Consider the following 26,841-nt stretch of genomic DNA (forward strand, 5'->3'; position numbering starts at 1 on the left):
TTCATATGGGAAACAAAGCAAAGCAATCATTATTGCCTGTTTTATGCAAGAAAGTGGGACTGATTAGGTTCCTTGCTACTGACTTACAGGGTAGTCGGAACAGGTAAGTCTGTAGTCACCTGCCAGAGGTTCTTCTAGCTTCACATGGTTGCTTTTCATCTGTTCCCATGAGATATCTGGATGTATCCCTTAAGTCTTTCCATGGCCCTCCTTGAGTCTTTTCAAATTACCCTAAAATGCTGTTTCTGGTGCTCTACAGCAAAGGCTATAGTGAGGTACTACTTTTTCAGGAGTCCTGGAACCCATGACAGTGCTTATTACTTACTTCATTAATTTCTCAAACATTTGTCAACATTGTGAGTTTGGAGCATTGTTCTGGGCCTTGGGGATTGACAGAGTTCCTGCTCTAAGCTTCTACATCTAAAAGCTTGGAGTGCACTGATGAAGGGTCAGCACAAAGAAATGTGGAGTGAAATTCAGTGAGGGATACTCCCTCAAACCTAGATAAGGCTATGCTAGAGCGCTCTGAAAATATCTGCTCTTTGATTTTGCATCAAAGCATATCTATTTCTCTAATCCTTTCCATCTGCTTCTGGTAGCTTTTTTATCTTCATCTCCTTAAGTGTGGTAGGCTTTGACATTTTGTAGCATTAGTAAAAGGTGGAAATTCTGCCAAAACACTGGAATGAATCTCAAAGTGATCTTTAGGAGGCCTTTAACATTCATGTTTAAACAGAAAAGGTTGAGATGTGTGTTAATGAGTACACTGTGAATGAAGTAACCTAACTCTGAAGAGAACAGAAAATTCCATATGACTTTCTGGGAAGACAATAATACCATGCATGCACTCAATCAGTTTTCACAAAGTAAATGCAAGCATACAGAAAATACCATGTTATTACCTTTTTCATAAAATTGAGAGAATTAATTCTTTGTGCAGTAATAGAATTCACATCTGAAATAGACATATCCTTCTCTATCTGACTTTCATACTCCTAAACAGAAAATTAAAGAATTAGGTTAGTTTCATTTTTTTCACTGTAATACAGAGTTCAGTCAGATATAACATGTTTAAATGAAAATGTTAGTATTCATTTCAGGTAAGGTGTAGGAGGACACTGGCAGCAATATGGCATTCAGAGTAGAAAACACACTATGAATTAGCTAAAAAGTTTCATTATATCCTGTTTGTTTCTAGGATGATATTCATTCATCTTTTTAAAACACAGTAATGATTAAGGAAAATTTGTGATTGAGAAAAAGTGAATACCTGAGGAAGAAAATCCTTCTGCTATGTGCTTGCCTGGCAAATGCTAAAAACAAGTGGAAGTACCTAAGTACAGTGCTTAAGAGCAGGGGCTTTATAGGCAGATAGCCATGGGTTCAAGTTGGCCCAGCCACTTACTGTGTGGTTTTGGGAATGTTTATTAATTGCTCCAGACTAGTTCCTTCTTTAAGGATAGCAACAACAGCAACAATACTTATGTCACACATTTGTTTGTGAGATTTAACGGACATGATATTTACATAAAATGCCTCACACTGTGCTGACTATAATCCATAATTACATATTATATGTATAATTGATACAAAATTATGTGTCAGGATGCTTCATCTATACAACTTAGAATAAATTTGCATCTATTCTGTATGTATTTGCAGTATACATCCTCAGTGCCGATAGAAATCATTCATGACTACATTAAAAGGGGCTGGTGCTGTGGCAAAGTAGGTTAAAACCTCTGCTTATCTGGCATCCCACATCAGAGTGCCACTCTGAATGCTGCTACTCCACTTTCAATCCAGCTTCCTGCTAATGTACCTGGGGAGGCAGTAGAAAATGGCCACTCATGTGGGAAACCAGGATGGAGTTCCTGGCTCCTGGCTTAGGCCTGGCTCTGCCCTGGCTGCTGTAGACATTTGAGGAGTGAACCAGCAGAAGGAATATCTGTCTCTATCTCTCCCTCTGTGTCACTCTGCCTTTCAAACAAACAAACAAACAAACAAACAGATAAGTCTTTTAAAAAAATCTTTTGTAGTCGTCCTGCTGCTTCTGTATGTTTCTGGACCTCTGGCCAATTAAATCTGAAACTGAACCTAAAAAATCAGTAGGTATATTGGGTCCTTTCTTGTTTGTATTCTTATCCCCACCTCTGCACTTGATCTGAAATACTTCAATAGTTTGCATCAGCAGCAAAATCCAAGTTGCTGAAATATTTACTAAGTTAATGAAATTCCATCCTGATTCTGGTATGTTAAGAGCGTTTAGCATGAATGAACACTGAATTTATTAACTGGCTTTTGGCATTATTGTGAGAAGCACATGGTTCCTTGCTTGATTCCCTAAATGGAATTATATTAATACATTTCATAATCAAATCAGTTCTTTGGTCTAAAATAAGCCCTATTAGATTATGATGTATACATATATAGATATATACAATGATTATTCAATTTGTTAACATTTTATTGGTAATTTTCCATCATAAGGAAAATGGGTCTGAGATGGTCATTGCATGTAGACCTTGTCCAACTTTGGTACAAAGGTCATAACAGCCTCAGAAAATGAGTTGAGGTACTTTCGGATCTCCAGATTATAAAACTGTGACTAAGGGCCGGCGCCGTGGCTCAACAGGCTAATCCTCCGTCTTGCGGCGCCGGCACACCGGGTTCTAGTCCCGGTAGGGGCACCGATCCTGTCCCGGTTGCCCCTCTTCCAGGCCAGCTCTCTGCTGTGGCCAGGGAGTGCAGTGGAAGATGGCCCAAGTGCTTGGGCCCTGCACCCCATGGGAGACCAGGAGAAGCACCTGGCTCCTGCCATCGGAACAGCGCGGTGCGCCGGCCGCAGCGCGCTACCGCGGCGGCCATTAGAGGGTGAACCAACGGCAAAAGGAAGACCTTTCTCTCTGTCTCTCTCTCTCTCTCACTGTCCACTCTGCCTGTCAAAAATAAAAAAAAAAATAAAATAAAAACTGTGACTATTCCTTTTTTTAGTATGTTATATTCCCAATTATTCTGAGCACTGTGATTTGTCTACAATAGTTTATGTAACTGTAAATTTGAATTCAATTATTGAAACAGCAGGAGAAAACTGAATAGCTTTCCAGCTACTCTAAGCCACGCTTTATATTATAGCCCTTTGAATACCACAGTTAGAAGCTGAAAAATTCTTCCCAAAGTGAAATGGGTCTAACTGGTCTGTCAATATCTATTTGTGAATACACATATTTTCACTCACCTATGTTAGTGAAACAGTGCATTATCTATAAATTCTATTTTTATAGGCTTTCAGTGTTACATGTGCTTACTGGGAAACCATGATACCGTCATTGAAAATGATTAATTTTCATTTCCTTCTTCTCTCTCTCTTCTTCTGCCTCTCTGTAACTCTGCCTTTCAAATAATTTTTTTTAAAAAAATTTAATAAAATTTATTATTTTAATAAATAATCTTTAAAAAAAAATGGGGCCAGCATTGTGGCATAGCAGGTCAAGCCACTGCCTGCAGTGCCGGCATCCCATATGGTCGCCAGTTTGAGTCCCAGTTGCTCCACTTCTGATCCAGCTCTCTGTTATTGCCTGGGAAAGCAGTAGAGAATGGCTTGAGTTCTTGGGACCCTGCAACCATGTGGGAGATCCAGAAGAAACTCCTGGCTCCTGTCTCCTGGCTTTGGATCCACACAGCTCCAGCTGTTGCGGCCATTTGGGGAGTGAGCCAACAGATGTAAATAAATAAATCTTAAAAAAAAATAAAAGATTTACTCTCTTATACCTTAAAGAAGCTGAACTTGAGATATGATTTTTTTTTTAGAATTTATTTATTTGTTTTATTTATTTGACAGGTAGAGATATAGATAGTAAAAGAGAGAGAAAGTTCTTCCTTCCGTTGGTTCACTCCCCAAATGGCCGCTATGGCTGGCTCTGCGCCAATCCGAAGCCAGGAGCCAGGTGCTTCCTCCTGGTCTCCCACTCAGGTGCAGGGGCCCAAGCACTTGGGCCATCCTCCACTGCCCTCCCGGGCAACAGCAGAGAGCTGGACTGGAAGAGGAGCAACTGGGACCAGAACCCAGCGCCCATATGGGATGCTGGCACTGTAGGCGGAGGATTAACCAAGTGAGCCATGGCGCCGGCCCCAGATTTTATTTATTTATTTGAGAAGTAGAGTTACAGAGAGAGGGAGACACAGAGAGAAAGGTCTTCCATCCTCTGGTTCACTCCCCAGATGGCCATAATGGCTGGAGCTGAGCCTATCCAAAGCCAGAGCCAGGAACTTCTTCCAGGTCTCCCCATGCAGGTACAGGGACCCAAGCCCTTGGGCCATCTTAAACTGCTTTCCCAGGCTATAGCAGAGAGCTGGATTGTAAGGAGAGTAGCTGGGACTTGAACCTGTGCCCAAATGGGATTCCGGCACCACAGGCTGAGGCTTAGCCCACTATGCCACATCGATGGCCCCAGATGTGCATTATAATCAATGTGTAAATTTACTGTGGTGGTGTCTCCCACCCATGCCCCTCAAAGCTGATTTTAAACTGGGAATACATTTTATAATAATAAAAATACACTAGTTACATAAATTTAGAGTATGTCTAAATGATTTAAGTGTTAAATAGATTTTTTTTTACAATGCTAAGTTGTAAAACTAAGGGCTTTCTGGAATTTGGGAGATCTGTACCTCTTTAATGCCTAAAAAGAAGGGAAGGGGAGAAAAACCTGTCTACACATATCTAGGTTAGAAAAATAAATTAAGGATTAAGGTTGGTTTAAAGTAACAAAATATTAACTTTATCATACTATAAGCCATAGTCAAATAGAAATCAAGTACCTGGGAAACTGCATCTGGAATTTCTCTATCATAGAGGGGTATCTGCTGCAGAAGGAAAACACCTAATTGACCTGCATTTCTGAGCTGCAATAGCTGGAAACGTTTGCTCCTTCTTATTTGCTCTTCGGAAACAAAGTTAAATTCATCTTGCAACTGTTCAAGACGAAAATACTTTGGAATATCCTGCCCCTTGTGTCTCATGTACTGTAAAACATAAAAATGTAAAGTCTTTACTTAAAACTTTACTCTTTATAAAATTTATTAAAGATTTATTTCAAAATACTGTTTCTTCCCTCAATTGTGAGCTGTAAGAGTGGCAATATAATTAGGAAATGAAATGACTGAATCTGTAGAGGGATAGAACCTGTAAAAAACATTTAGAATCCAGACTATGTTGCTTCTGAACCTTTTCCCTATCTTAATTTATGTAAAAACTATGTATTTTTATAATTCACTGATCTAAGATGATGAGACGTTCCTATCTGGTTGCCTTAAAAGTTAAGAGATAATTAGTATTTCTATAGAGCTGTTACCCAGTCTACCCAGCAGGTGGGAAGCTCTAATTTACAGAAGCTTAATTGCAGGTATCTAATTTATAGAATGCTTTATTCAACAAATGCAAAAGTGAAGAAATAATGCTAGTGGTCACCAACAAGTCAAGGATTTATCAACTATAGTTCCACCAGAAAATGTAAAACACAGGAAAGAATAACCACAGTAAAGGCAAACTGAACTAGAAGCATAAGAGTGTATGGAGGGAGGGAGGGAGGGTTTGATAGGAGGGCAAAAAAAGAAAAGCACATGAGTAACTGAGGTTACCAGAAAAGCATTGATTGAGCTGTTCACGGTGGATAAGACAGCCACTGTGAGTGCCCTTTGGGCAGAGCACTGGTACAAACCAAATATGAAGAAAGCATATTCAGCGTCCACAGAGCTGCTTGTTTGTTTAAGGGAAGAACAGAAGTGACCAGATGATGGGTCTGAGCTAAAGAGTGCATCTGTAAATCATTTTGATATTTTCAGCATCTAATAATATTGCTGGCACACCACAGATGTATAATAGATGCTAACCTGAAGGGTTACCCTGTTGGATGTGGTGTGGGTTGTTAAGTAGTGGCAGAGTGCCTGCTATCAGGCCAAAAGTAATAATTATTTCAGTTACTGAATTTCTATTTTTCTTTGTAATACTACAAACTTACTGAAAATTATCTGCACTCCTAGTACCTACAAAAATATATAGCAAACTATGAGGGGTTCTGTGTTAGAACTTAGAAAATAGAATATATTTACAGTATTGAGCTTTGCTATAACTTACCATAATAAGTTCTATTAAATCAGAATATTCTGGATTATTTGGATCAACTTTTATTTCATTTGCCCATTCAAAAAGCTTTTGTGCATTAACGAGCCATGGAATTCCAGGAACACCTTTTACATCTACATTCCTTAAGACAGAGAAAATATTTGTGAATTCTTATCCAATATATATGTTATACACCTTTATACAGGGTAAAATTTACCCACTCCAGGCATTTAAAGATAAAACCTACTGCTCCTTTGTATTTAAGGATAAATTAGTAAACTTAGATATGGTTTCTCTCCTGCTTTTTCTCATGTTATAACTTGTATCATAGGTTTTTGGTAGGTGTCTATTATCTTTTTTTTTTTAAGATTTTATTTATTTATTTGACACGCAGAGTTACAGACAGTGAGAGAGAGAGAGAGAGAGAGAAAGGTCTTTCCATTGGTTCGCTCCCCAAGTGGCCGCAACGGCATGAGCTGCACCGATCAGAAGCCAGGAGCCAGGTGCTTCCTCCCTGTTTCCCATGCGGGTGCAGGGGCCCAAGCACTTGGGTTATCCTCCACTGCCTTCCCGGGCCACAGCAGAGAGTTGGACTGGAAGAGGAGCAACTGGGACTAGAACTGACGCCTATATGGGATGCCAGCGCCGCAGGTGGAGGATTAACCTAGTGCGCGATGGTGCTGGCCCATGTAGGTGTCTATTATCCCTTATGAAACAGTAAGCCTCTTAAGGATAAGGACTGTAAATACTCTTCTTTATCATCTCTATTTTATATAGCGGCTAAAGTATAATAATACGGAATATAAATAATATATATAATATATATATTTTAAAATATATATATGTAAATAATATAATAAGAAAATTAAGTGAATGTTGTTTATTGAATGTATTCTATAAACCCTAAGTACAAGATCTTATTAAAGTATTTTTGTTTCATAAGATGCACAATATTGAAATTTAACCAAAATATTTAACAACATACTTCTCTTAATAATATGTCAAAAGCCAGTTAATAAATTTAGTATTCACTCATAGTAAACGCTCCTAACATACCAGAATCAGGATGGAATTCCTTCCTTCCCTCCTTCCCTCCTTCCCTCCTTCCCTCCTTCCTTCCTTCCTTCCTTCCTTCCTTCCTTCCTTCCTTCCTTCCTTTTTGACAGGCAGAGTTAGACAGTGAGAGAGAGACAGAGAGAAAGGTCTTCCTGCCGTTGGTTCACCCCCTAAATGGCAGCAACGGCCAGCATGCTGCAGCCGGCGCACTGCGCCAATCCAAAGCCAGGAGCCAGGTGCTTCCTCCTGGTCTCTCATACCGGTGCAGGGCCCAAGCACTTGAGCCATCCTCCACTGCCTTCCCGGGCCACAGCAGAGAGCTGGACTGGAAGAGGGGCAACCGGGACAGAATCCGGTACCCCAAATGGGGCTAGAAACTGGGGTACTGGCGCCACAGATGGAGGATTAGCCTAGTGAGGCGTGGCGCTGGCAAGAATTTCTTTAACTTAGTAAATATTTCAGCAACTTGGATTTTGCTGCTGATGCAAACTATTGAAGTATTTCAGATCAACTGCAGAGGTGGGGATAAGAATACAAACAAGAAAGGACCCAATATACCTACTGATTTTTTAGGTTCAGTTTCAGATTTAATTGGCCAGAGGTCCAGAAACATACAGAAGCAGCAGGACAACTACAAAAGATTTTTTTAAAAGACTTATCTGTTTGTTTGTTTGTTTGAAAGGCAGAGTGACACAGAGGGAGAGATAGAGACAGATATTCCTTCTGCTGGTTCACTCCTCAAGTGTCTACAGCAGCCAGGGCAGGGCCAGGCCTAAGCCAGGAGCCAGGAACTCCATCCTGGTTTCCCACATGGGTGGCCATTTTCTACTGCCTCCCCAGGTACATTAGCAGGAAGCTGGATTGAAAGTGGAGTAGCAGCATTCAGAGTGGCACTCTGATGTGGGATGCCAGATAAGCAGAGGTTTTAACCTACTTTGCCACAGCACCAGCCCCTTTTAATGTAGTCATTAATGATTTCTATCGGCACTGAGGATGTATACTGCAAATACATACAGAATAGATGCAAATTTATTCTAAGTTGTATAGATGAAGCATCCTGACACATAATTTTATATCAATTATACATACAATATGTAATTATGGATTATAGTCAGCACAGTGTGAGGCATTTTATGTAAATATCATGTCCGTTAAATCTCACAAACAAATGTGTGACATAAGTATTGTTGCTGTTGTTGCTATCCTTAAAGAAGGAACTAGTCTGGAGCAATTAATAAACGTTCCCAAAACCACACAGTAAGTGGCTGGGCCAACTTGAACCCATGGCTATCTGCCTATAAAGCCCCTGCTCTTAAGCACTGTACTTAGGTACTTCCACTTGTTTTTAGCATTTGCCAGGCAAGCACATAGCAGAAGGATTTTCTTCCTCAGGTATTCACTTTTTCTCAATCACAAATTTTCCTCAATCATTACTCCATTTAATTTTATATATAAAATATTTAATCAAATTATTTTATATATAAAAATATTTAACTAAAATATTTGCTTGAGCAAAACCAATAAAATACACAATTTAAAACCAACCTTTACCTGGTTGCCCCTCTTCCAGGCCAGCTCTCTGCTGTGGCCAGGGAATGCAGTGGAGGATTGCCCAAGTGCTTGGGCCCTGCACCCCATGGGAGACCAGGAGAAGCACCTGGATCCTGCCATCGGATCAGCGCGATGCGCCGGCCGCAGCGCGCTACCGCGGCGGCCATTGGAGGGTGAACCAACGGCAAAAAGGAAGACCTTTCTCTCTGTCTCTCTCTCACTGTCCACTCTGCCTGTCCAAAAAAATAAAAAATAAAAATAAAAATAAAAATAAAAATAAAACCAACCTTTAGGCTACACCTTTACAGATGAAATATAATAGAAAAAAATGCAATTAACTGGGTAGTCTGTGCCAGAGAGTATCTTGGTTTGCTTGTCTGAGATTATCTTCTAAAACCAGAGAGCTATAAAAGATAGGCCAAACTCAAAACATAATCTTACAGGCCGGTACAGTGGTGTAGTGGGTAAAACCTCTGCCTGCAGTGCCAGCATCCCATATGGGCACCGGTTCAAGTCCTGGCTGCTCCACTTCTGATCCAGCTCTCTGCTATGGCCTGGGAAAGCAGTAGAAGATGGCCCAAGTCCTTGGGCCCTTGCATCCATGTGGGAGACCTGGAAGAAGCTCCTGGCTCCTGGCTTCAGATCGGCACAGCTCCAGCTGCTATGGCCATCTGGGGAATGAACCAGCGGATGGAAGACCTCTCTCTTTCTGCCTCTCCTCTCTCTCTGTGTAACTCTGACTTTCAAATAAATAAATAAATAAATGTTTAAATATACAAAACATGATCTTACCTATAGGCTTAGTACAGAAGGAATTCAATTCTAAAGATAAAGATTTCTTAGCGCTATCAATTTTTCCCCAGCTATTTACTCTTTTTATAATTTTCTTATCATATGTAGTTACAAGAATGAGGGTTAGAAGCTTCCAATATCCTTTCTATAAAGGACTCGAGAAAAGATCATATATATATATATATTTTTTGAGCTTAATGATAATCTACATTGATTACCTCAGTTTCATCACCAACTATTTCCTTGTGCTACTGCCATTTTCATTTTCTTTTCTCTCTTACTTAAGAGGAAACTCTTACTTAAGAGGAAAAGCATTTAATAACTCTTACTAAAAGTTTGGTCATGTGTCACTGGGTTTTTATATATGGTGTTCTGCTTCATCACTTTTTAATCAATCTCTAATTTCAGTTTTGATGTCCTTTTTAGGTTGTTACTCACAAGAATTTTTAAATTACTGTGTATTTGAGAGACAGAGAGCATTCCCATCTACTAGTTCAATCTCCAGTTGCCTACAATGTCCGCAATCAGGCCAGGGTGAGCCCGGAGCCAAGAACACAATCCAAGTTTCCCATATAGGAGGCAGAACCCATTTTTGTCAGCCATGATGGTTGCCTGCTATTTTCATTTGTTTCTAAAAAGATATACTTATGCCAGTGCCGCGGCTCACTAGGCTAATCTTCTGCCTGTGGCACTGGCACTCCGGGTTCTAGTACTGATTGGGGTGCCGGTTGCTCCTCTTCCAGTCCAGCTCTCTGCTGTGACCCAGGAAGCAGTAGAGGATGGCCCAAGTGCTTGGGCCCTGCACCCACATGGGAGACCAGGAGGAAGTGCCTGGCTCCTGGCTTCGGATTGGCGCAGCACACAGGCCATGGCAGCCATTTGTGGGGTAAACCAACAGAAGGAAGACCTTTCTCTCTGTCTGTCTGTCTCTCTCACTGTCTAACTCTGCCTGTCAAAAAAAAAAAAAAAGTAAAAATATATACTTAGATGGGGTAGGGAAGAAACTTTTTTTAAAAAAAGATTGATTTATTTATTTGAAAGGCAGAGATACAGAGGGGCAGAGTCACAGACAGAGATCTTCCATCCCCTAGTTCACTCCCCAAATGGCTGCCAACAGCCAGAGTTGGGTTGATCCAAACCCAGGAGCCACAGGCTTCTTTCAGGTCTCCCACACGGGTGCAGGGGCCCAAGGACTCAGGCCATTTTCCTGCTGCCTTCCCAGGCCACAGTAGAGAGCTAAATGGAGGCAGAGCAGCAGTACTTGAACAGGTGCCCAAATGGGATGCTAGGGCTGCAGGCGGTGACCTAACCTGCTTTGCCAAAACGCTGGCCCTAGAAACTTTTTTAATCATCATTTATTACATTTCAAATGATGAAATCTACTTTTTCCTTCACATTGGCCATTTTCTTCAAACATAGCACATTATAGAAGCATTATCGGCCGGCGCCATGGCTTAACAGGCTAGTCCTCCGCCTTGCGGCGCCGGCACACCGCGTTCTAGTCCCAGTTGGGGCGCTAGATTCTATCCCGGTTGCCCCTCTTCCAGTCCAGCTCTCTGCTATGGCCCGGGAAGGCAGTGGAGGATGGCCCAAGTGCTTGGGCCCTGCACCCGCATGGGAGACCAGGAGAAGCACCTGGCTCCTGGCTTTGGATCAGCACTAGGCGCTGGCCACAGCAGCCATTGGAGGGTGAACCAACAGCAAAAAGGAAGACCTTTCTCTCTGTCTCTCTCCCTCTCACTATCCACTCTGCCTGTCAAAAGAAGAAGAAGAAGAAGAAGAAGAAGAAGAAGAAGAAGAAGCAGCATTATCATCATTTCCATAGAAATTTACTTATTTCTAGTAACCACGTTTGTGATGTGATGTGAAAATTAATCACAACTTCTCAGGGAAGTCCTGGGACACAGAATAAAATTTCCAGGATTTTGTGACACTGTGGGTTAAGCCACCCCCGGCAATGCTGACAATCCAAATGGGTACCTGTTCGAGTCCCAGATGCTCCACTTCTGATTCAGCTCCCTACTAACGAGTGTGGGAAGGCAAAAAAGATGGCTCAATTTCTTGGGACCCTTGCCACCCATGTGGGAGACTCAGATGGAGTTCCAGGCTCCTGGCTTTGTCCTGGCCCAGTCCTAGCCATTGCAGCCGTTTGAGACGTGAACTAGCAGATGTAGTGTTTTTCTTCCTCCTTTCCTCCCTTCCTCCCTCCCCCTCCCTCTCTCTCTGTGGCTCTGCCTTTTGAAGAAATACAATAAATCTTTTTTTAAAATTCCAGGATTTTCCTTCCAGCAAGCTGTTAATGCATTAATGATTCTTTGGTAATACAGACAGACTGGACCTAAAACCCCTCAGAAATAAAATTCTTGGGTATCTAGTTCTCTGCCTACAAGTTAAGGGCTATGGACATGCCTCTCTCATCATCCAAGTGGCCATAATCCCAAACATTGAAGAAACACATTCTCTTACTTTTTTTTTTTTTTTTTGACACCCAGAGTTAGACAGTGAGAGAGAGAGAGACAGAGAGAAAGGTCTTCCTTCGGTTGGTTCACCTCCCAAATGGCCACCACGGCTGGCATGCTGCGCCGATCTGAAGCCAGGGGCCAGGTGCTTCCTCCTGGTCGCCCATGCAATCTCCCAAGCACTTCGGCCATCCTCCATTGCCTTCCCGGGCCACAGCAGAGAGCTGGACTGGAAGAGGAACAACCGAGATAGAATTCGGTGCCCCAACTGGAACCAGAACTCCGGGTGCCGGTGCCGCTGGTGGAGTTATTAGCCTAGTGAGCCACAGTGCCTGCCTACATTCTCTTACTTATAAATACACTTACTACCTTAATAGAGAGTGGTTTAAATGAAAAAGAAACCAAAACCCAAATAAATTAAACTTTTCTTATTGCCACTTGAGTTTTCCTATTCATATGCACATGTGCTGTGTGATGCTCTGCTGTACTTGGAGTCGTTTTTGAAACATAAGAGTTATTACCTGCAGTAATCAGATGTCAAAGACTGTGCCATGGGTGTCAGAGGGGTACCATTTTCATCCAAGGCCCATGAAAGAGAGTAGCTAAGTTTTCCTGATGTCAAAAGACAAAGTTCTTCAGTTCCATTTCCCTCAAGAAGAAAAGGTACATCTGTTTGTAAAAAAAAACATTAAAAACATGTGAACTTTCAAAAAAAAAAAAAGTGTGTTATACCACATGCAGATTTCCTCCCCTGACTTCTACTTATGGAACCCTCAGGAACACAAGGTTAAGTGTGTTAACCTAAATAGATAAAAGATTAAGTGTGACCTAAATTTTTTGGAGACCTGATTTTTCTCCTGGGTCTCTACAACCCTATTTTTCTACTTCATCTGACTCTAAATAGACTATATTATTCCTGAATTTTCTGTTCTTTCCAGGATCTTTTGTTCACTTAGTTTTTTCCTCTCGCCCCCTTGCTTATTACCCATGTGGCCTTAATCCTAAGAATTGAAGAGACACATTCTGTTACATAAATACATTCAAACCTCTTTCCTTTTCACCAAATGGGTACAAAAGATTGCAACACTCCTAGGAAGATGAAAGAAAGGAATCTTGGGAAGAAGAAAGGAGACAATGTTCTTAGATATAGGTTGATTTAAATGTAGTTACTCGAGAGGAGTAGAATCAATTGAAGAACAAGTGTTCCCTCTTTAATCTCTCGTTTTCTCTGTCCCTTCTTCCTGCTGTCCATCCATCCTTCCTCCCTCCCTCCCTTCCTTCCTCTATTCCCTACAGAATTCAAAGATTAATCCATATGTCCTAGACCACTCTTAGGTTTGCTAAAGGAGAGGCAGAGGCAGAGCAGTGTATCCACTGCAGAGCAGAGCTGTGTTCCAGAAAGCACAGTGCTCTTTCTTGGATGACCTAGAAAAAAACAAACACTAACTGAAAATTTTGTTTCCCAAAGATTTGATTTAAGACAGTCTTAATTAATCTAGTTTAATACCTGAAAGCAGACTTTAATTTGTTTTTAACTGAATATTGTCACTATAGAATTCTTAGCTCATATAAATCAGAGGAGATATTTTGGACTGACAGTCATGAAGAAAATGGGGGCATGGCATTTGTAACAAACTCACTGCTTCCTACTTCTCCAACCTCAGGTATGACCAGCTTATCAGAGCTGAACTCCACATATTCCAAAACAGTTTTTCCTTTCAGCTCTGTGTTGTTGGGTAAAGGTAAATATAGTTTTGCCAATAAACTTGTCCTTTTACTTACTTCATAAACCTAAATATAAAAGAAATGGTTGACGGCTCAGTAAAAATACAAAATAGAAATCACGTAAGAACTCTCAATAACATGCAATATTTTTATTCATTTTAAAATGCTAGAATTTAAAATAGGTATTGCTCTATAGCATTTCTTCCACACGATTATGGGGAGAGTAGATAATCTTTTATCCTTAAAAGTGTAATGCCTTTATTGATTTCAGGGAAAATGAGCTGAATACAAGGATCACAAACACAATTGTGAGCATATGCACACATGTAACACAATACTTACTTTTGTGTAGCACTTTTAAAGTTCCTTATCTTCCTTAAGCCTGATGAAAATTAGGCAACAGAAAATAAGCAACAGATTTTTTTCTTCTTATTTTACAAATGGGGAAATGGAGGCTCTATACAAAATTGTATTCACTTTTATTACCAGTGATTAAAACCCAGGTTGAATTATTTAGGAAAAAAAGGAGTCATTTAGCTCCTGGAATTCAAGGATAAGTTAATAAGCTGCGTGCATGTGAGGGAAGGTCCAGAGGAAAGGAAAGGGAGGTGAAGAGAGGTCAGCCCCACAGAGGTCCCCTGGGCACAAAACCCAGGTCTTGGGTTCTGTGCTTTCTGCTACAATTCCCTGTAAACGTGCTGCTGTAATTATAAATCAGAAATAGAAAAATCCTGTTTTGACCTACAGTGTATTGTCACTACTTGGAGAAATAGTGATATGTGCTCCAAAATGAAGGAAATGTTAGGGAGGGCAATTTTCCCTTGAAAAATAAGAAAGTGTGCCAATCAAAAGAATGACTAATTAGCCAAGAAAGCTAAGAAAAACAAAGTCAAAAAAGCACACATATTTTTCTGGTCATTTAAATACTTCCTTATAAGAGTGAATTAAAGGGGCTGGTACTTTGGCACAGTGGGTTAAGCTGACACCTGTGATGCCAGTATCCCATATGAGCACCAGTTCAAGTCTCAGCTACTCCACTTCCATTCCAGGTCCCTAATAATGCAGGTGGGAAAGCTGTGAAAGGTGGCCCAAGTGCTTCAGCCCCTGCCACCCATGTGGGAGACCCAGATGGAGGGCCTGGCTTTGGCTTGGCCCAGTTCTGACTATTGTGACCATTTGATGAGTGAACCAATGGATGAAGCTGCCCCCTTCTTCTCTATATATATATCCTTTTCTTTATCTCACCTTCTCTGTTAATTCTGCCTTTCAAATAAAATAAAATAAAAATTGTTAAAAGAGTGAACTAAAGCCAACACATTGACCTGTTTGATAAAGGCATCCCTAATACAGAAAGGTCTGCACTGTTGTTTTTGGTATTTGCAGGGTATATCTTTTTCCAGGCCTTTATATTCAATCTATGTGTATTTTTACCTGTGAAATTACTTTATTTTTTAAAAAAAGATTTACTTATTTATTTAAAGTAAGAGTTACACAGAGAGAGAGGAGAGGCAGAGAGAGAGAGAGAGAGAGGTCTTCCATCTGCTGGTTCACTCCCCAGATGGCCACAATGGCTAGAGCTGTGCCGATCTGAAGCCAGGAGCCAGAAGCTTCCTCCCGGTCTCCCATGTGGGTGCAGGGGTCCAAGGACTTGGGCCATCTTCTACTGCTTTCCCAGGCCATAGCAGAGAACTGGATCGGAAGAGGAGCAGCCAGAATTAGAACTGGCACCCATATGGGATGCCGGTGCTTCAGGCCAGGGCGTTAATCCCCTGCACCAAAGTGTCAGCCCCTGAAATGACTTTATTGATTGTTGTTTTCAGCTCCAAAATTTGTTTGGTTCTTTTTAATGATTTCTACCTCTTTATTGAATTTTTCATTCATGTCATCTATTGTTTTCCTAATTTCTTGAAATTATCTATATTCTCTTGAATCCCATTGAGTTTCCTTAAAATAATTACTTAAATTTTTTTCAGGCATTTCATAGATTTCCCTCAGATCAGAATCTATTTCTGGAGAACTGTTATTTTCTGGAGGGGTCATGCTTCTTCATATATCCTGTGCCCTTATACTGATGTCTGCACATCTGGCTCTTAACAGTTCTTTTCTTATATAATAGGTTTCATTGGAAAAGACCTTTTTGTTTAGATGGAATGTGCGGTGTTACTTGGTTTGTTGACTTGGCTTTGATCCTAGGTGACTTCAGAAATGCAGTCTCTGAGTAATTAATGTCTCCATGTGCTACAGTTGTTTAGTCTGCAGCAGTTTGTGGAAGTACTAGTATGACTTTGAAGTGGACATGAGCTTCCAAACGTGTGTATCCTTAGCTCAGAGTTGGGTGTCAGTCACACTAGGGTTTATGATGACTGTAGCCATGTTTCTGGTGCTTTAGGATACAGAAAGACCATCCTCTTGTCCTGTCATGCAAGCTTCAGAGATGCTGGAACATTTGGCACCAACAGCTATGGCCTTTGGACTGCATGATGTAGATTGGACCTTTCTCAGGCTCTGCTACTGTATACATGACTAATTCTGGGGCTTATAGCACCAGGAGTCCAAGCTATAGTTCTGGAAGATGCTGGGGAACCTTATCCCACTCCCACAGGGTTAATACAGATTATGTTGAGGATTATACATTGGCAGGTGTGGACTTGGAACACTCAAATGCAAGGAGGCTCTCCCTTAGCTTCCACAGCATGTTCCAATGACTCTGAGGAATACAGTACTAATAGTCACAGAGCTGGAGCTGCAGGATACAGTGGGGACCTTACTTGAATTTCACAGGGTGAGTGCCAATTATCATGCAGTGGTAGCCTGGCAGTCACCAGCCTGAAGCAGAGGTATTCAGTTAGGGCCCTCTACATCCCACAAATTAGTGCATCTTACTCCAGGAGTATATTGTTATATTTCCAGAAGCCACAGTCTGAGAATTGCAGGACACATGGGGGACTGTGTGCAAGGTGCTGTTGGGGCTTGGGAGTGGGCCTCCAGTACCCTATGGTGGGAGCTGTAGAAGGGACTTCCTCAGATCTAGTCCTCTGGGATTGTGTAGGGTTGCTGCAGGCAGCAGTGGCAGCAATGTAATTTGTTTTTCTCTCTTTGCTGATTTTCCGAGTCTCTGTGCTATCTGCACTTCTCAGCACTTCTTTAGTAAGTGATCTCTCAGTCAGTCTCCTAGGTTCTAACAGTTCATATATAGAATCCTTTTTATGGCAAGATGGTGTGCCCTGACCAGGGCTCTAGGGTAGGAGTGGCAGCAGCAGCAACATATTGTTTCTGTTTTCAGAATCTCTGTGCTATTTGTAGTTACTGTCACTTAATTACTAAAGCTTTCCCTCAGACAACCTGCTGGAAATGTGGTTCTTCCCTCATTGTTCTAAATATTTTTCCTGATTGAGCTGGATGCAGATCCCATCAGCCATCTTGATCCTCCATACAGTACTTTAAACAACCCTCTTCCAACTCACTTGTGAATGAACAGTAATGCTACACATTCAGGGATGGTAAGGAATTTTAGCAGGAGAGATATATTTGAAACCATGACAAATCAAGAACTTTGTACTTACGGTTATAAAAAGATCATAGGGGCCAGTGCTGTGTCTCACCAGGCTAATCCTCCGCCTGTGGTGCCGACACCCCGGGTTCTAGTCCTGGTTGGGGCGCCGGATTCTGTCCCGGTTGCTCCTCTTCCAGGCCAGCTCTCTGCTGTTGCCTGGGAAGGCAGTGGAGGATGGCCCAAGTGCTTGGGCCCTGCACCCGCATGGGAGACCAGGAGGAAGCACCTGGCTCCTGGCTTCGGACCGGCGCAGTGTGCTGGCCGTAGCAGCCATCTGGGGGGGTGAACCAATGGAAGGAAGACCTTTCTCTCTCTCTCTCTCTCACTGTCTAACTCTGCCTGTCAATAAATAAATAAATAAAAAGATCATGGGGTCAGCGCTGTGGCATAGCAGGTAAACCTGGCACCTGCAGTGCCGGCATCCCATATGGGCACCAGTTTTTTTTGTTGTTGTTGATTTGTTTTTTTAATTTTTTGACAGGCAGAGTGGACTGTGAGAGAGAGAGATAGAGAGAAAGGTCTTCCTTTTTGCCGTTGGTTCACCCTCCAATGGCTGCCGCGGTTGGCGCGCTGCGGCTGGCGCACCGTGCTGATCCGATGGCAGGAGCCAGGTACTTCTCCTGGTCTCCCATGGGGTGCAGGGCCCAAGCACTTGGGCCATCCTCCACTGCACTCCCTGACCACAGCAGAGAGCTGGCCTGGAAGAGGGGCAACCGGGACAGGATCGGGGATACCACTTTAGTCCTGGCTGCTCCTCTTCCAATCCAGCTCTCTGATATGGCCTGGGGAAGTAGTAGAAGATGGCCCAAGTGCTTGGGCCCCTGTACCCACTTGAGACCCAGAGGGGGCTCCTGGCTCAGCTCCAGCCATTGGGACTATTTTGGAGTGAACCAGTAGGTGGAAGACCTCTCTTTCTTTCTCTTTCTCTTTCTCTCTTCCTCTCTCTCTCTTTCCCTCTATCTCCCTCTGCCTCTGCCTCTCTGTGGCTCTGCCTTTCAAGTAAGTAATCAATCAATCTTAAAAAAAGACTATTGATGAATTATAAACCCATTAATTATAAATATCTTGCCTACCCACAGAGATCAGTCGCCTCTTAATATAAAATAAATTGCTCACGTATAACAGTAGCTAACAAGAAACTTAAAATTACATATGGCATAAAATAATATACAAAAGTAAATGATAATAGCATACCTCTAAGCAAATTGTTTCAGGCCAATATATTAACTGAATATTGAAAATTTGCTGAAACATGACTTTAAAATCAAATTGTAGGGTAGATATGGAAGTGCATGAAACCTGCTTATTATTGTAAAATATTTTAATAAAGTACTTAAGCTTCTGGATTTTGGCTCTCCTCTTCTGTTCATTCCTATAAATTAAATAAACTTTTAAATGACCATTGAAAAACAGAAAAGATATAAAATATTATTGTTTACAGAAGGTACTTAAGCATATTAGTGTAACTATTTGAGAGGGCAAATGGTATTTTTAAGCCAAGCAACACTTATCTATGTGTGAATAAAAGTTTCTCCTCCCCAAGTGTTTTTTTAAAATATTTTGAATATAATATATATGTAATATATATAATATATACTCAAAAACAGAAAAAAATATTAGATCTATAAATCATTCAGGTGTTTATTTTGCTAAATTATAACTTAAAGAAGTCACAATAGTTAACCACGAAATGTCTCAGGAGAGATGAAAACTGAAGGATTTCGACTTGTTTTGGGGAATGGGGATTGGAGAGGCTTGAATCAAGAATTTAAAAATATTTTCTAACTCTTAAAAGGTACATACTATACACACTCACACACATACATTAGTGGATGGAAAAATGGGGATATGCATGATGTCTGGTTTTGCATAATATGCTGGGTATAGGGAGAAAGCATTTTAGCACAAGGAGAAGCCACATCTGGGAAGGAATAGTCTGTACTGTCAAAGAAAATTGTCCAGAGGACCCTATTAACATGGAATAGGTTTTATGACTTGACAGCCCTTCAATAAGCAAAGAAGCAGTAATAATCTTACAGTGGCTTTAAATCTCTCTTATCTATAAACACTTATCTATGAACAAAAGTTAACACCATAGCAAAACAAAACAAAGTAATGATTATCATTATGAGAAGACAGCAGAACGGACAATGGCCCCTGGTTTGCCCTAGTCATGTATTAGATCTGAGACCTTGGGCAATTTAACTTCCCACAAACATTAATTTCTTCATCTCTAAGATGAGTACAACAAAAGACTTCACAGAGATATGGTGACAACTGAATGTGAAAATATATTTAAAAAAACTTAGTGGAGTGCCTGGCATATGATACTTATTAAAGAAATTTAACATTATTATTAAAAAATAATGCAATTAATAGATACTATTCAATAATGAATAAGTAATTCTTTAAAATGCTTACACTGAACATTTGGATAAGGTTGTTAATTCTGCAGTGGAAAAAAGTTGTGGCATAAAGGTAACTGGCCTTATTTCAGTTTCTGATTCTTCAAGTTCTGAATCTAAATATGAGATGCTCTAGAAATCAGAAAATAAATATATAAATTACCACATACATTTATTGTTCAGGACAATTACTCTTAACATTATACTGTTCTTTAACTGTCATTTAGTTAGATAGCTGTTACAAATACTAAGATTTCCTATTCTATCAAAGGATGAAATATAACTATTTAAGAAGAGTTGAATATTATTTTATAATTTAAATACCTCCTGCTTTTCTCCATTCTTAAATGCTTTTCCTTCATATTTCTTCTCAGTCTCAGGTATTTCTGTCATTTGTTCTTGTTTTTGTTGACCATATTTATTCATTTTTATCCTAATTAATAATAACTAGAATTACTTTAAGCAGAAATAATGGAGATATTTGAGAATGATTAGAGATTTTGCTAGAACACACATAAACACACACTCAAAATCAATGTTTTACAACAAATAATTTTACAGGGTCAGCGCTGTGGCACGGTAGGTTAATCCTCTGCCTGTGGTGCCGGCATCCCATATGGGTGCTGGTTCTGGTCCTGGCTGCTCCTCTTCCAATCCAGTTCTCTACTATGGCCTGGGAAAGCAGTAGATGATGGCTCAAGCGCTTGGGCCCCTGCACCTGCATGGGAGACTGGGAGGAAGCACCTGGCTCCTGGCTTCGGATTGGCATAGCTCCAGCTGTTGTGGCCAACTGGGGAGTGAACCAATGTAAGGAAGACCTTTCTCTCTGTCTCTCCCTCTCACTGTCTGTAACTCTGCCTCTCAAATAAATAAATAACTAAATCTTAAAAAAAAACAAATAATTTTACATCTTGGGGAAATTATCAATATGATAAACATAAAATATACCATAAGCTTGTTCAAAGTTTTCACAGATTTCTTCTAATCAGTATATTTACTATTGGTGCTTATAGGGCTTTCTAGGGGCATCAAGAAACATTTCCTTTAGTGAGAATAAGTAACCAGGGGGTGGGGAGATACAAGTTAAAAGACATACACCAAGTTTCTTCTCATTTCTTCCTCTCACATTTTTTAAGCTATGAGAACATGACCCATGGCTGGTATAAGGGCAGATGTCCACAGTGATATTAAGAGGTAAATCATAGTTACTCTTGTTGGTGTCTATGTATAAACCCAAGCAGTACATGGTATTAATGCTCTCACAACATCACTACTACTATAACTCCTATTTTCATATACTACTAAGTGTCAAGCAATATTCTAAGTACTTTATATATAATTAACTCATTTAATTCTCACAACTCAATGAAATGATTGTTATTCCTTTTGTATTAGTAGTTCAACAAAACCCCAATTATCTGAAACTCTGAGAAAATAATTTATCTAGAAATCAAGTTTTCTTGATAGTCTCAGGGTTTTTGGCACAAGGTTTCATTTTTAATTTAATTAATTATATTATTTATCTATTTGATCTGGAAGGCAGAGACAGAGACTCCCCCAACAACTAATTTACTCCTCAAATTGCCACATTGGTCAGGTCTGGGCTGGGTCAAAGGCAGAAACCAGGAACTCAAGTCAGAAACTCAATCAGGTCTCCTAATGTGGTGGCAGGGAGTCAACTAGTGGAGCCATCATCTGCTGCCTCCTAGGGTATGCATTAGTTGGAACTGGGCTACTGTCCCAACTGATATATTTAACAGCTGAGACAAATGTCTTCACACATTTTAAAGTTTTAGTAATTTAAGAAGGGAATTCCTTAGGAAAATATCGCTGTGTTAGAATGGTACAGCTATTTTGGAAAATAGTCCAGCGATTCCTCTGAATGTTGATGGTGGAGTTATCACATGACACTGTCATACCTCTCCTAGGTATACAGCCAAGAGAAAAAAATATATGCCTACATTAGGGGTGCCTGCTAATGGGAAGATGTTTTTTAGGGGGGAGTAACAAAGTTTCTGAGATTAAATTTCAGTTAATGCATAATCCTGTGACTATACTGAAAATCAATGAACCATATACTCTAAATGGGCAAACTGTATGGTTTATGGGTTATATCTCAATAGAGTTGTTTTAAAAATAGTATATGCTTTTGGCTTTCTGAAATAGAATATAGGAAACCTAATGTGAATACCACCTATATAGGTTTGAAACCAGACTACATATATTAAAAATCCAGATACATCCAGCTGCCCCCTCAATCAAATTCCGCATGCCCCAGAGCAAATATACGGGGAAAAGAGAAGTTAAACCTAGTGTCTAGGGTCCAGGTCTTCTTGTGGAAACAAAGCCTTTGATGGAGTTCTGGATACAAGTTTATGCAGTTAGGGCTCACAAAGACTAGATTTGTGGTAAGGTCACTAGTGGTAAACTTGGGCAGGCAAAAAAAGTTCCCACAAGCATCTTCAAACATAGCTTTTCTAGTTGAACAGAATGGTACTTCAACCACTTGTAAATGCCCCAATTTAAGATTACCAGGCTAGACTTAACGGGATCAAACCAAGTCACTGACATTATGGGGTTTCGTTCAGAAGTCTGCCACCAGAGGCAGTCTGGAGAAGTGAATCCAAGCCAAAGTTAGTGGCAAAGCAGAATGTTAAATGTCAGGAAGGACAAATGCTCAGTGTCTCCAGTGGGGCTGGAGCTCAGAGGTGGGGGAACAAGAGTTGGTGGTGAGCAGGCAATATGGACTCAGAGTCAACATTCTAAGCAACTTCATTACATCTGTGGCTCTCTGTTGCTCAGGGTTTCATGACACATGAGTGCATCATGTTGGTATAGGATTAGAAGCAAGTTTAAAAAGTTATTTTTTAAAAAAGAAAGAAAGTGGATTAGGGAGGCTCCAAGACTGTGGAATAGGGAGAGAGCTCACTGACAGTTCAGGAAAAGACAGTTTAATGAAAGTGGAGATAGAGTAGTCTCAGGGAAGAGTTAGGGCAAAACTGCAAAGAAAACACTTCCAGAATTAGAGGGAAATGGTGGATCTATGTAGAGGACATGGGTGCCCACAGCTCAGGAGCCCAGCTGCTGAGAGCCTCCACACCAGTGCTGGAAAGAGAGGTGAGGCGAAACTGCAGTAGCCCAAGACACTGGCGGAAAAGCAGCAGGAAGAGCCTAGAGGGAACGAGGCTTGAAGCCCCATGGGGTAAAGTATACCAGCTTAACTAGAGGAGAGAAAAAAATAAAAGGGATGGTGTGGACACAATTCTCTCTCTCCACACACCTTACAAAAAAAAGCTCAGCCAAGAGGAATTACTTCTCTTCCGAGTAAAAAAAAAAAAAAAAGAGAGAGAGAGAGAGAGAGAGAGAGAGATTTACCACACCAAACATGGGTGTATCACCTTTAGCACACCCTTAACCCTGAAGAACTGAACAGAGCTCTCTGGCCACACCCACCACAAGCCTCTAGAGATTCACCAAAAGCAGGCAGTCCACTTGATCTAGAGTCAGAGTATAATGAGAAAAGCCACCACAGCAGAAAAAAAAGAAGAAACCAAAGAATATCTCCACAATGCCAAACAACAAATACAAAAACCGAGGAAACAAGAACAAGGAAGACATCATGATGCTCCCAAATGAACATGACACTCCAATACAACATTATGAAGATGATGAGAAGAAACTCCAAGAAACAGAATTCAAAAATTTATGATAAGAACATTTAGAAGTTACCAAAAACAAATGCATGAACTACAGAAATCCATGCAGGACAGGACAGAAAATCCTCTCGTGAAAATGAAATCTTAAGGAGGAATCAAAATGAAATGAGGAATTTAGTAGAACATGAAATTGAGATATTGAAGAGAAATCAAAACGAAATGAAGAATTCAATAGAACAATTAAAAAAAAACACATTTGAGAGCCTTAAAAACAGAATCAGCAAGGCAGAAGAGAGAATATTGGACTCAGAAGACAGAGAACAGGAAAGTATATAGTCAAACCAAAGAAAAGAAGAGGAAATTAGAAATCTAAAAAATATTGTTGGGAATCTACAGGATACTATTAAAAAACCCAACATTTGGGTTCTAGGAGTTCCAGAAGGCATGGAGAGAGAGAAAGGATTAGAAGGCCTTTTTAGTGAGATACTAGCAGAAAACTTCCTGGGTTTGGAGAAGGAAAGAAACATCTAAGTACAGGAAGTTCATAGAACCCCTAATAAACATGACCAAAAGAGATCCTCACCATTGTAATCAAACTCACCACAGTGAAACATAAAGAAAAGATCTTAAAATGTGCAAGAGAGAAATGTCAGATTACTCTCAGAGGATCTCCAATTAGAATCACAGAAGACTTCTCATCTGAAACCCACAGGCTAGGAGGGAGTGGTGAGATATAGCCCAGCTACTAAGAGAGAAAAACTGCCAGCCCAGAATATTATATCCTGCAAAGCTCTCATTTGTGAATGAAGGTGAAATAACGACCTTACATAGCAAACAGAAATTGAAAGAATTTGTCACCACTCGTCCAGCCCTGCAAAAGATGCTTTAAGATGTGTTATACACAGAAACAGAGAATCACGGCCATCAATATGAAAGAAGGTAAAGAAAGAAAACCTGTCAGTAAAAGATCACAGAAAGTTGAGACTATATATTAGAAATATCTTTGGGAAAATGTCAGGGCAAAGTCACTACTTATCAATAGTCACATTGAATGTAAATGGCCTCAACTCTCCAATTAAAAGATACAGACTGGCTGAATGGATTAAAAAACAAAACCCATCTATTAGCTGCTTACAAGAAACACATCTTTCCAACAAAGATGCATGTAGACTGAAAGTGAAAGGTTGAAAAAAGATATTACATGCTAACAGAAACCAAACAAGAGTGGGCATAGCCATCTTAATATCAGACAAAATAAACTTTAACACAAAAACAGTTAAGAAAGACAAAGAGGGGCACTATATAATGATTAAGGGATCAATTCAACAGGAAGAGGTAACTATTATAAACTTATATGCACCTAATTACAGGACACTTACTTATTTAAAAGATATGTTAAGGAACTTAAAGGGAGACTTAGACTCCAATACAATAGTATTGGGGGACTTCAATAACCCACTTTCAGCAAAAGACATATCAACTAGACAGAAGATCAACAAGGAAACAACAGATTTAATCGACACTATAGACCAAATGGATCTAACAAATATCTACAGAACTTTTCATCCTACACATAAAGAATACACATTCCTCTCAGCAGCACATGGAACCTACTCTAGCATTGACCACATACTAGGCCATAAAGCAAGTCTCAGCAAATTCAAAAGAATCGAAATCACACTACGCATATCCTCAGACCAAAATGGAGTGAAGCTGGAAATTACCAACTCAGGAATCCCTAGAGCATATGCAAACACATGGAGACTGAACACTATGCTCCTGAATGAACAGTGGGTCATAGAAGAAATCAAAAGAGAAATCAAAAATTTTCTGGAAGTAAATGAGGATAACAACAACACATATCAAAACTTATGGGATACAGCAAAAGCAGTGTTAAGAGGAAAGTTTGTAACAATAGGTGCCTACATAAAGAAATTGGAAAGGCACCAAACAAATGAGCTATCAATGCATCTCAAGGATCTAGAAAAACTGCAGCAAACCAGACCCAAATCTAGTAGGAGAAGAGAAATAATTAAAATTAGAGAATAAATAAACACAATTGAATCCAATAAAACATTACAAAATATCAGAGAAACTAAGAGTTGGTTTTTTGAAAAGATAAACAAAATTGACACACCATTGGCCCAACTAACTAAAAAAAGGTAGAGAAAAGATCCAAATCAATAAGATCAGAGATGAAAAAGGATTGTAACAACATATACCACAGAAATAAAAAGAGTCATCAGAAATTACTATAAAGAGCTGTATGCCAGCAAACAGGGAAATCTATCAGAAATGGATAGATTCCTGGACACATACAACCTACCTAAATTGAATCATGAAGACACAGAAAACCTAAACAGACCCATAACCAAGTCATTAATTGAATCAGTAATAAAGGCCCTCTCAATAAAGAAAAGCCCAGGATCAGATAGATTCACTGCTGAATTCTACCAGACATTTAAAGAAGAACTAACTCCAATTCTTCTCAAACTATTCAGAACAAGTGAAAGAGAGGGAATCCTCCCAAATTATTTCTATGAAGCCAGCATCACTTTAATTCCTAAACCTGAAAAATATGTAGCAGAGAAAGAGAATTACAGACCAATATCCCTGATGAACATATACATAAAAATCCTCAATAAATTTCTGGCCAATAGAATGCAACAACGTATCAGAAAGACCATCCACCCAGGCCAAGTGGGATTTATTCCTGGTATATAAATAGAAAAGGGAACCCAAAAATGGAAAAATCTTTCATGCTCATGGATTGGAAGAATCAATATCATCAAAATGTCCATTCTCCCAAAAGCAATTTATACATTAAATGCAATACCAATCAAGATACCGAAGACATTTTTATCATATATAGAAAAAATGATGCTGAAATGCATTTGAGGCACAGGAGACCTTGAATAGCTAAAGCAATCTTGTAAACAAAAACAAAGCCGGAGGCATCACAATACCAGATTTCAGGACATACTACAGGGAAGTTATAATCAAAACAGCATAGTACTGGTACAGAAACAGATGGATAGACCAATAGGACAGAATAGAAACACCAGAAATCAATCCAAACATCTACAACCAACTTATATTTGATCAAGGATCTAAAACCAATTCCTGGAGCAAGGACAGTCTATTCAATAAATGGTGCTGGGAAAACTGGATTTCCACATGCAGAAGCATGAAGCAAGACCCCCACCTTATATCTTATACAAAAATCCACTCAACATGGATTAAAGATCTAAATCTATGACCCAACACCATCAAATTATTAGAGAACATAGAAGAAATGCTGCAAGATATAGGTACCGGCAAAGACTTCTTGGAAAAGACCCCAGAGGCACAGGCAGTCAAAACCAAAATTAACATTTGGAATTACATCAAATTGAGGAGTTTCTGTACTGCAAAAGAAACAGTCAGGGAAGTGAAGATGCAACTGACAGAATGGGAAAAAATATTTGCAAATTATGCAAGCGATAAAAGATCAATAAAGATCAATAACCAGAATCTTCAA

At 40.1% G+C, this 26,841-nt stretch overlaps 1 protein-coding gene across 1 annotated transcript in view; it reads right to left on the reverse strand.

Moving 5' to 3' along the window:
* Nucleotides 1-26,841, reverse strand: part of CC2D2B (coiled-coil and C2 domain containing 2B) — a 123,641-nt gene that overhangs the window by 53,437 nt on the left and 43,363 nt on the right. Inside the window, exons 13-20 of the mRNA XM_062213940.1 lie at nucleotides 19,990-20,098; nucleotides 19,682-19,797; nucleotides 18,455-18,632; nucleotides 13,623-13,773; nucleotides 12,507-12,651; nucleotides 6,137-6,278; nucleotides 4,822-5,025; nucleotides 903-995 (exon numbers count right to left, since the gene is read on the reverse strand). Coding sequence (XP_062069924.1) covers nucleotides 903-995; nucleotides 4,822-5,025; nucleotides 6,137-6,278; nucleotides 12,507-12,651; nucleotides 13,623-13,773; nucleotides 18,455-18,632; nucleotides 19,682-19,797; nucleotides 19,990-20,098 — 1,138 coding nt within the window. The remainder of the gene's footprint in view (nucleotides 1-902; nucleotides 996-4,821; nucleotides 5,026-6,136; nucleotides 6,279-12,506; nucleotides 12,652-13,622; nucleotides 13,774-18,454; nucleotides 18,633-19,681; nucleotides 19,798-19,989; nucleotides 20,099-26,841) is intronic.

Source organism: Lepus europaeus, chromosome 17 (assembly GCF_033115175.1).
Source record: "Lepus europaeus isolate LE1 chromosome 17, mLepTim1.pri, whole genome shotgun sequence".
Taxonomy (NCBI): Eukaryota; Metazoa; Chordata; class Mammalia; order Lagomorpha; family Leporidae; genus Lepus; species Lepus europaeus.